The sequence below is a fragment of the Glycine max genome, chromosome 3 (assembly GCF_000004515.6).
Source record: "Glycine max cultivar Williams 82 chromosome 3, Glycine_max_v4.0, whole genome shotgun sequence".
NCBI lineage: Eukaryota > Viridiplantae > Streptophyta > Magnoliopsida > Fabales > Fabaceae > Glycine > Glycine max.
In genome coordinates, this window is record NC_016090.4 from 40,468,176 (window position 1) to 40,479,667 (window position 11,492).

Consider the following 11,492-nt stretch of genomic DNA (forward strand, 5'->3'; position numbering starts at 1 on the left):
CTACCCCGAGAACTCGAGTTGAAAAATGAGCCTACATGAATCAAAATGGTCACTAAAGCAACTAACACTATGAGACTCAAAATGAAATTATAAGATTGACTTGATGATAATAAAAGAAAAAAAAAAGAGAAACCACGAGTTCGAATCTTTTTCCGAACAAAATCTAACAACATTTGTTGATTAAGAAAAACACAGTCAGACTCAAATATATACAATCACCATACATAAGCTATGCTCCACAATTCAATGTAAATATATTCGCGCTTTGATTAAATTGAACTTGGAATGAGGCAATTAAATGCAGTGTAAAAACTAAACTGAAATCAACTTTATTCTCTGTTCCTATCAAGAGTGTCAACATTCAATTAGAACGGAAGAAACAGAGCTAAGAGTCATGCATTCATTGACAAGGAAAGATTCAAACTCCAAATACACAATAATTCTCCACCCTTCTTTCTTACAAAATAAATCATCAAAGCCCCTCAAAAAACCGAATGTGATCTTCAAAAGTCTCTCCATGCCTTATTTTGCTCACTGATCCATCATCTTCAACCTAAAATATTTTACAAAATATAACAAATCAAGATTAAGTTAAAATTGTTTTTTGGGTAAAACTTGAACGGTATTCTACAAAAGGAAATGAGCCACTAAATAGGGTTTATAAACTTTTTGGTCCCTCTTCTTTTGTGGGTGTTCGTTTGTAGTACCTCGTAAACTTTTTTTATTCGTTGTAGTCCTAAAGAAAAAATTAATTCCATTTTTAGTACCTTAAAAATTGTTCCATGTTTAGTCCCTAAAAAATTCTATATCGGGGACTAAAAACAAAATGAAGTTTTTTTAGGGACTAAAACGGACAAAAAATTATGCAGGACTAAAAATGGAAATCAAAAAAAGATGAGGAACCAAAAATATAATAACTTTCAATCATTAATTGTAACATGCAATATCCTTTTTGTCCAATTTATTTTTTCAAATACACATGTAAAACTTCAAATGATTTTACTAAAGACCTAAGTAAACAAAAAGAAAAAACACTAAGCAATATCTTACTCAAAAAGGTATTGTTAATATGTAATATGTTTTTTTTCCACTAATGATTATCAAAATGCATTTTCACTCAACCACTGCTATAAAAAAGACTGCTGAACAATGTTAGCAAGTGGAAAAAGGCGATTTCATACCCAATACTCAGGAGGCCGCATCTTAAGATTGTAGGTTGATGCCATGCTCATGCAATAAGCACCAGCATCATGAACAACCAAACCAGTACCCTGCCATTAAAATTCAGATGAGACAGTTTAAACAAGTTGGCATTGTTGTCTTTGTCGTGGTTTTGCATACATTATGCGTGTATATTATTATTATTTAAGCAACTATATAACAAAAGATAAATATATTATATATTACCTTGGCTGGAGTAGGTAGTTCTCTTCCTTTTCCTAAGAAATCTGCAGACTCACAGACAGGGCCAACCACATCAAAAGTTGTTGTCTCAGCATTTGATGGGGCAGGGGAAACCAGCTCTATATGCTGCAACCATACAATGAAATGCCATTAAACATTCATGTAAATGAAAATCGATACAATACAACCCAGTTGCATGAAGGTAGAATCAGGTGACCATTATGGCCTTATGCCCTGTCAACTTCCAAATTCCAAACAGTTTCTTTAGAATGCAATTTTGTTCTTTAGATAACATCATAACAGCTTTAAATGCCATGTTAAATCTAACTTAAATTATTTTTCATCTTCTTTCCATCGACAGTGTCAACATTCAACCAGAACTGGGGAAACAACTAAAAAAGTAATTGCATCCTTTGGCAAGGAGAGATCCAAGTCCCAAACACCCATTTTTTCTTCTTCTATACATTAGATTTAGCAAACACATGGGGGTGGAGGTTGTGGCATCCCAGCCAAGCCATTATATGCTGAGCAAGTTTTAAGAGTGCATTATATATTTAGAAAGCACATGCATTCATAGGGTCTAGAATTCTTTATTGGTTTCAAATGCAATATTAGCAGAAAGGAGACATCAGACACAAATTTCTCTTAAGAAAAAACTGTCCAATATTGATGTATTGGATGATAAGTCATAACAAACTTAGGGTACTTGTAACATTTACCTGGTAAGCATCATAGAGACTAGGGCGGATCAGTTCAGCCATACTTCCATCAATAACAATAAAATTTTTAGATCCATTACTTTTAACACCTGTCACCCGGTTAACTAAGCAGCATGTGTTTGCGATCAGAGATCTCCCTGGTTCAATGATGAGATTAAGACCACGCGAAATAACAAGATCTCGTACCTACACCAACCATGAAAAAATTGGAATTAGTAGGGATACCGAGTGCACAGTTAAAACATAGTATAATTACTTCTTCTGAGATAAAGGGGTAGTATAACAAGTCCAAGCCTATGACATAAATAGACAGTTAAGAAGCAGCAGATGCTCCTCTATGATTTATGAGATGTACAAACATGTGTCAAAAACCGTTCATAGTATATGCTATTTCTAGAACTCAAATAAATACCACATGTAGTTATACTCTAGAAATATCTTGATTGGTAGAGCTGTGAGACATAAAATGAGTACTCAGGTTCAAATCTGCCAATTTATACTGCCCATATCCCCTTTCCCCCCCTCTGCCTCTCGTGTGATAAATATCTTTGAACTATTGCCTCTTTCATCAATTATAATTAGCAAACATGAATCTCAATAGATGACATTGATCTAGTTCCTTAAATACTGTGACAAAACATATATTGTGTAATTTATAAAAATGTTATAGTTCTCAAAGGACTTATTTACCACATTTCTATGCATGTTACAACTCCAAAAAATGGTAAATGCTACATTTTTAATTGTGTAACATTGCAATACTAAGAACGCCCATTTACGAGTCATTACTCATTAGTGATATTACAGAATGTTGGGCGGTCAAGAGTCAACATGAGACTAAAGTAGGTGTAGCGGAGATGAGGATGTTGCGGTGGATGTGTGGTAAGACTCGACAGGATAAAATTAGAAACGAAGCTATTAGAGAGAGGGTTGGAGTAGCGCCTATTGTAGAGAAGATGGTGGAAAATAGACTTAGGTGATTTGGGCATGTAGAGAGAAGACCGGTAGACTCTGTAGTGAGGAGAGTAGACCAGATGGAGAGAAGGCAAACAATTCGAGGCAGAGGAAGACCCAAAAAGACTATAAGAGAGGTTATCAAGAAGGATCTCGAACTTAATGATTTGGATAGAAGTATGGTACTTGATAGAACATTATGGCGGAAGTTGATCCATGTAGTCGACCCCACCTAGTGGGATAAGGCGTTGTTGTTGTTGTTGTACTCATTAGTGATATTCATTATGCTTGTAAGCAATTGCAAACTTAATAACATATAAAAATGAAACAATGAAGTCCTCACAGTGTCAATGAGATCTCTAGGTGTAGGAAGAATGGCACCAGAATGATAATAATCTATCCCAAGTCCTCCACCAATATTTAAGTAATCAACTTCAAAACCCTGATCTCGGATTTGGTCAATGTAGTTGATCATAATGGTGGCTGCATCCCTGAAAATGTCTACCTGAAAAAGAAAGAAAAAAGAATGCAACAATTATTTCAACATTTATATTTAGATAAAGATTGAGAATCAACATAAAGTAGTGCAGAACTACAAATTGAGCTAAGAAACATTGAACGCATAATAAAGCAAGAAAACATAAATTGAAAAAAAAAAGGTATATCTCAAAGTAGCAAAGCAAAAAAGAAGCAACAGAAAAAGTAAAGAATTTCCATCTGACCTTGGTAATTGTTGAACCAAGATGACAGTGGGCCCCTACAAGTTTGAGCTCATTAGGAAGCTCCTTCACTGCATCTAAAAACCACTGCAGCTTTTCATTTCTAATGCCAAATTTAGAGTTCTTATTCCCAGTGGCAACATAAGGATGAACCTAACCACGACAAAGATAAAAGTTTAAATATTCCAAATAATAAAACATAATATAAACAGCTATGCACATGAGAGCTACAAAATCTAGAGGTCTCAAGTTTAGCAATGGTGATGATGCAGACCAGATTTATAGATGAACAGAAATAAGAATAAATAGAGAAAAAGGAAAGGATGAAATAAGAGGAATAGCAGTAGGGGAATACCTACTACCCACAAAGCCTAGCTCCTCTCATAGAATGGATGTATTCTCTGCCTAACAGAATGATACGCACAATCATAAAAATCCCCTCACTCACCCCACGTCCCTCTATAACAGAATACCTCACCATCCATCCTCACTCTCTTTCTCTCATTGCCACCTCATCATTGTCTCTCCGCTCTCCTATTCTTTCTCACATACACTCTCCACACTTTGGGCTTATTTACTTGGGCCGCATCCTGCACTAGGGACCTATCAGGTGAGTTGTGCACTAACCAGTCAATCACAACTTGTAAAGTAAAGTTTTAGTGACAATGAAGGTAAATGCAGGAAGAGGGAGCGAAACCACTATAATTGATAACATGGAGGATTTTATAATGTCAGTGGAAGGAAGATATCATACGAATGGAAATTATGGAATATGTAACTGCTTGTGAACGTTGTTGATTGTTGAAATATTGCAAAGTTGTATTCAATCAAATGCCCTGAGCAATGCATCAAGTAGAACTTAGATGAATGTGTTAGTGTGTGCTTGGTTTATTGACAGCACAATTTCCAATACAACAAAATGAAAAGGCTTGTCTCACATTGGATAGGCTTTAACGTCAGTTCCAGTTCTCTAAACAGACATCGAAACATACTATAAGGACAATTTTCAGTTTATTATAAAGCTGAAAACTTATTTTAGCCCCACTAATCCTATAAGAGAAAATGCATATTTTTTCAAAAAAAAAACAATTAATTTCTTCCTTGGAAGCCTCTTTGGATCTGTGCACACCTCAGCTGCTTACTAGTTAGCAATATGAACAAAAGCCTTTATCCTCTAAGTGAATTACAAGATGCATGAGTCCAAACTTGGCTACTCATGTAGAAAACTTGTACAACAACATACCTGTGGATCCACATCAGGGTTAATCCGAAGTAAAACATTGACCTTCTTTCCAGCCCTTTTTGCAGCCTCTGTAATGTTTTCCAAGTCAAACTCACTATCAATGTTGACAAACACACCTTCTTGGGCAGCCAAGACCAAATCCTCCAAGATTTTCCCATTCCCATTAAAGATACACCTAAGAATCACATAAAATTATTAACAACAGAAAATACAAAAAAAAAAAAAAAAACAGCAAAACAATATGCAACGTGGGTGGAAAAGAACACAAAAAACAAATTCATGGTTGAGTGAGATTGTTAAACCTCGTGGGATCAAAGCCAGCACGAAGAGCCAACCTAAGCTCATTCCCACTAACAAGCACAGCACCACAACCCAAGTGCCTCAAATGTTCCAAAATCTTCAAATTGTTGTTAGCCTTAATGGCATAACCAATTATAGAACTCAACCCTTCCAATGCATCCTTATAGGCTTCAACGTTCCTAGTTATCTGGGGCTTGCTGTACAAATAGAAAGGTCTTCTCTCAACAGATTCCATGATGTCATGCACCTTGAGGCCCTCACAGTACAGATACCCATCTTCGGATTTGGTGAAACAATGCTGAAAATGAGCGTTCTTTGTGTCCTCTACCGCGGTTTTTGCAGCGTTTTGGGAGAGAACAGCTCTGAGAACACGCGGTTTTGTGGTGCTTTTGAATTTGAGGGGTGGAAAAAAAAGATTTTGGGATAAAGGGTTTTGGTTTAAGGAGTAGTTATAGGTTTTGGGAAGGGAGGGTGAGTGAGAAAGAAGGTGAGAGCCTGCCATGGCTGTGTGTTGGTGGTGAAAGATTTTGCCGACTGTGTTGAAGGAAAATCACAAGTCAAAACCCTCGTCCATGTTCTAATTTGTGTTTTTGTTTTTAGCAATTTAGAATTTGGGCTTCAGAGTATACTTTTTGGTCCATTAGAAAGCCCAAACTGTAGTGTTCAAGTCATGTAAAAAAATGTCATGCAAAAAAACACGACCTAAATGTTTACATTCTTTATAGAATTTTTTCTGGTCCAATATTTACATTCTAGAGAAAAGTATTTAACACATTCTTTTAACATTAGGGGTGGGTAGATGGGCCCAGATTCATGTATTGGCCTGTGGGGTTCGCGGTCCGCGCAGGTTACGGACCAATTTTTTTAAACGGTCCATGGTTATGTCATATTTTTTGGTCCGTCCAACTTAACCCGCGGACTATGCGGGTTTGGCCCGCGGGGTCCGCAACCTGCATTAGGTTTAATTTGTGTGATCCTGATCCAATTATATTAGGTTTGATTTTCTCTTTTTCACTTTAAACTTTTTTTTTAAAATAACAAATAAAGAAATATATTAGATAAGATAAAGATATAAAGATAAAAATAAAATATTTAAATTAAAAGATGATAAAGATAAAAAAGGATAAGATAAGAAAAATAAAAAGATAACAAAAATAAAAGATTAAGATAAAAAAGATAAGTGATAACCTGCTAAAAATCTTCTTTTTTGATATTTTTTCGATCTTTTTCTCTTTTAATCTATCATATTTTCATATCTGAAAGTCATAAATAATAAAAATATCAATTCTTATCATTTAAACCAAAAATAATTGTTAAATAAATATTTTTAAAGATATTTCAATGTATTTTTATTATAAAAAATAGCTCATATCATATTTAGTAGTTGCAGCAGGCTAAAAATATTTTTTCTCCTCACGTGTGCTTAACAAATATCGAACTAGGCTTCTTGTTGACAATATATACTAAAAATTGGTTTTTAGTATTTGATATGCAGGATAAATAATATGTAATAATTATTGTCTTTTAATCACTTAACTTGATTTTATTCTAATATTTATTATTATTTCGAGTTTTAGGAAAAATAAGATGAAGATATGGAGATAGAGAAGGTTCAAACTACTTCAAATATGAAATCATTTGTTGTTGGAGATGTTTAAATTTCATATTTTAGATTTATTGCTTGGATTTTCTTTTGTTAAGACATTATTTATTTTATTGATGTAATTGACTAATTATTGAGATTTTATTTATATTTGCATTGAACTTAATTTGATTGTATTATATTTTTATTAAAATTAAATTCTTTTAAAACTAGGCCCGCGGACCGGCTCATTTGACCCGCGGGGTCCATAGGGCGGGGGCGGACCAATTTATTTGGTCCGTGTAAGAAGCGGGGCGGATTAGACCAGTCCACTACTAATGCGAGCTTATATGAGCGGGTCTTACGCGGGGCGGACTGGGCTGCTTACCCACCCCTATTTAACACACTTTCATTAGTTGAAAGTTGTTGCAAACTATAAAATTAAGAGAGAGAATTATTAAATGAAAAATAAAACTTAAAAAATTTATAATTTTTAATAAATTTCAACTAAATATGTTAGAGAGTGTATTATTATTATTTTTCTTATAGCCTAAATGAACATGTTGATTTTGCTACCCTAAATGAACATGTTGATTTTGCCAGCCTATTTAACCCTTTTTTATTTTGATTAAATGAACAGGAATGCATATTAGTTTCCCTTTTGGTTTTTCCTTCTCTTTCTTTTCTTCAAAATATATATTAAGAAGAGTGATTTTGAAAATGCCTTACTATTACACTTCTATAATTTTATTATGATTAATATTTAAGAGTGTTGTTTTGGTGTTGAAAGTGGTTAAACATATCAAGATTTACGTATGCCCCGAAAGTGGGCTACATATATTTTCTTTCCTTCATGTCTGATTTTTTCACGTGAATAGATTTGTTTAACATTACTTTGATTTGGTTGGGATATTGAAGCTATTCTTTGTCAACAAGTGTTTTTCTATGAGTTCAAACTTTTAAGACCTAAAAGTTCATCCTAAGTTCAACTTTATTAGTTGAACCATTTTTTGAACGTGATTTTTATTTATTTATGTGATATAATAAAACAAGAGGTTGGTAACTTTTCTTTCTCTTTTTTTTAATACTAACAAAATATTTTTATGACACTAATTAAAAATATAAATACATTTTTTCAATAATTATTACATTAAAATACATCAATGATTTAATACTTATTTCTATAAACAATTAAAAATATTTAATAAAGTATAGCATATTCTTAAGACACTTGCACTTAAGATATTTCTTTACTTTATTGCCATAAATGATCTCTCTCATTTTAGAAAAATTATTGCACGGGCACAAACCCAACACCTCATTCTTATACACAACCAATCAAACATTTACAGCTATTAGATGAAAAAATCCAACCAATAAAACAAAGAAACTAACATTTTAACAAATAAATAAAATCCCCAATTTTCTCTTCACTATTTTTAGGTAACTGGTTCTCCTTCCTTTTGTTTCTATATCAAAATCATTGTCACATAATAAATTTGAAATTTTTCTGATTAAATTTGACATTTAAAACAAATAAATAAACAAAATGTGACATTTAAAATTTACGTGAGTTAGTCATGTTAAAAATGATAATAATTTTTTAAAAATAAGCTTATGAGTTATGATAGGGAATGAAATATCTATGCTATAAGCTATTTTATTCTGTAAGTTAATTACAAAGTTATTTTGCCAAAAAGAATTATTATCTTAATATGATAAAAAATATTTAGTTTACGAAATTATGAATAAATAATAAATAGAAGAATTTTCATATATTTATAGATTTTTTTTATTTTGACTGAAATATATTTATAGATCTTATAAGGTATAATAATCATATGTATTGGTTTTATTTTTATTATAATATTCATGTGATTTTTTATTTATTTTATATGTGTTTACTGAACCAAAAAGTAAAAGAGAAAAAAATAGTCTCCGTTGAAGGCAAAGTATTACGGTGTTAATCTTTAAAAATAGAGAAGCACAAGACATGGTAGAACTTTTGAAATATAGAGAAATAAAAGGAAAGAGATAGGGTAAATGTAAAATATTAGAGGGAAAATCGTGGGTTTTGATTATTTGTTTTAAATACTATTTTTTTATTTTACAGGTTGGATTGATTTAATTTTATTTATTAATTGTAATTTTTTTATTAGTTGTGCGGGAAGGATGAGATGTTAGATTTATCTCCACCTAACAATTTCTCCTCATTTTATTCAGGATATGTGAATCAAAATTTATGTAAAACTAAGACAACTTTAGTTCAAACATTTTTGCTGACTTCTCTTTTACGTTGATCTTACTTTTCATGCATGCTTAGTGTTTGATAAGAAAAGTTGTTTGTAGAAGTAAATGAATCATAAAATTTCTTTACTCTCTTGTCCTGTTATCAGTTAAGTAATTAGCGATAAAGTTGTTATGACATTGTTGTATGTATTAGCCTTTTAAGATGATTTTCCTTTAAATAAAAAAAAGCCAATCATAGGTTCATGATAATTTTAAGAACTTTATATGCAATTTTAAAGAACAAAAGTGCCCAGGCATATGGGCTAATTAATGTCATTAAACTTGGTCTTCACATTGGGACCAATTTTGGGTACAAATATTATGAAGAGCGCCATGGTCATGATTAAGACACTCTTGATAACATATACCTTTTCTTTATTGAAAACAAAAAAAAGGGCCCCATTGTCGGTTAAAAGAAAAGGACTTATGAAAAAGAAGGATAATTGTCGACATAATTTAGATTAATGCTTTTGCACATGCAAAGTTAAATTTCTGTATATGGTGAAACTTGCCAATAAAATCATTTGATATCAAATTTTTCCTTATCCAACAGACACGGTTTAAGAAATTGTTGTCAATCGTTACAATGGAAATTTGGCAATGTAATGAGTGTCCTTTTTAACTTGAGAAAACTGAAAACAAACGTTGAACCATAATATGCAAACCATGTTACCTAACATAACAATAAAATATTCCGTGATAGCTGCTTTCACAAGGTAGTGGTCCTAGACGTAGATGTTTGCCAAAACTAGCACTACATAATGCACAGTCAACCGTGTATATTATAGTCAATAGCCAAGACTAGCTCTTTAATTTAAACAAGTTGACTGAACACTTAGAAAGGAGCTTTTCCCATGACCCTATCTTTTTCCCTTTTTTTTACTCTTTGGTTAAAGATAAAGAGCTTTCCCAGTCCTCATGTACTACCACGTAACTTTTTCCTCCATCTATTATGGCATTGTTTTCTTCCTTCATTTTCAAACATTTTGGATTTGAACGTCCCCGGGGAAGGTGGGGAGAGAGAGGCCATACAATGGGAATTTATTCAATACATTACTTTGTCAACTCCTCCCTCCTTTTATTCTGTTAGATAATGATGGAGGCATTTTTCTTTTTAATCCAAGATATCCTTCAATTGAAAGTCAAGTACGGTACTAAGATTTATTTAAATAAAGAGTAACTTTTCTGAACAAATGTTTTTTTAGAGTTTAAGAATTGGATTTCTGGCCTATTCTTACTAGGCAAGTTGACTGATAATCATGTCACACACCATGTTGATGGAGACATTTTTTTTCCTTAAGATAATTCAAGTAACAACCAACAACTTCTGAAGGAATCAAAGGTGTTATATGTGAAACATCTGTCGGGTGAGGTTGTGTCATTGTGTGTACTAAAACATCTGTTGAGAGTAATCAGTTCCTTAAATAAATATAAGTATCTTGAAGGATTAGTTATTGTCTCCTAGGTCAGGATATCCCATATTCACCCAAGAAAGGTGTTATATGTGACCTTGATGTGAGCTGTTGGTTTTAATACCTCTTTGCAATGCCATATACAAACTTTTAACATCATTTCAAAGGAATATCCATGAGAAGAATTCATGACTACTACTACACAACCACTCAAAAACTTCTGGAGATATCTCAGAGAGCCAATAGCCCCAAATGTACAAAGCAATTGTTCCAACCACCGGCAATTGTTAGACGAAACCGGGGACCAAAGATGGCCATCATAATGTCTTCGGATGCATGTGCCACATGACCCCCTTTAACTTTATCTTTGAATCCCATGTTGCCCTCGCCAACACATGGCACTGTCCCATTCGCTGGGAATTAAATGGCCCTACAAACTTCACCTTCTTGGTCCAACCGACCCGAGGAATGCAACCCCTTTTCTTTCCTTTGCACTTCCACCCAAGACTTGGCCCCGGTCACTCACTGATCACTCTCTTGTTTGTTGTCTTTAGTTCTGTCACTCTCCTATACCTCTTGAACTCAAATTCCAGTTACTTCAAGACATGCCAGGAACATATCTGTCTCATACTTGGACCCATTATTAATTATTAACACTTGGCAACATTTAAGTTTGGACCATAGTTCTGTACACTACCCCCCCTCCGCCAATCAAGTCATGTACTGTGTTCTTTGTTTATTTCTTAATCATCTTGTTCTATCATCTATGAAAAAAAAAAATTCAAAACTGCTTCATGAGGAGTATGTAATCCTTTCATTCAAATTAGTACTGGTATATAGAAAATTTACTTTGCTCGAGGTACTTCTTTT

The 11,492-nt window shown here is 33.2% G+C and overlaps 1 protein-coding gene across 1 annotated transcript; it reads right to left on the reverse strand.

Annotated features, from left to right (window-relative positions):
- Positions 1-299: 299 nt before the first annotated feature.
- Positions 300-5,911, reverse strand: LOC100786832 (diaminopimelate decarboxylase 2, chloroplastic-like). The gene is made up of 8 exons (NM_001254086.2): positions 5,342-5,911; positions 5,040-5,214; positions 3,800-3,949; positions 3,421-3,582; positions 2,124-2,309; positions 1,408-1,530; positions 1,182-1,271; positions 300-553 (listed from the first exon to the last, which is right to left on the reverse strand). Exons 1-8 carry the CDS (start codon positions 5,839-5,841, stop codon positions 473-475), a joined length of 1,467 nt encoding a protein of 488 aa, NP_001241015.1. The 5' UTR covers positions 5,842-5,911; the 3' UTR covers positions 300-472.
- Between the last annotated feature and the right edge of the window lie 5,581 nt (positions 5,912-11,492).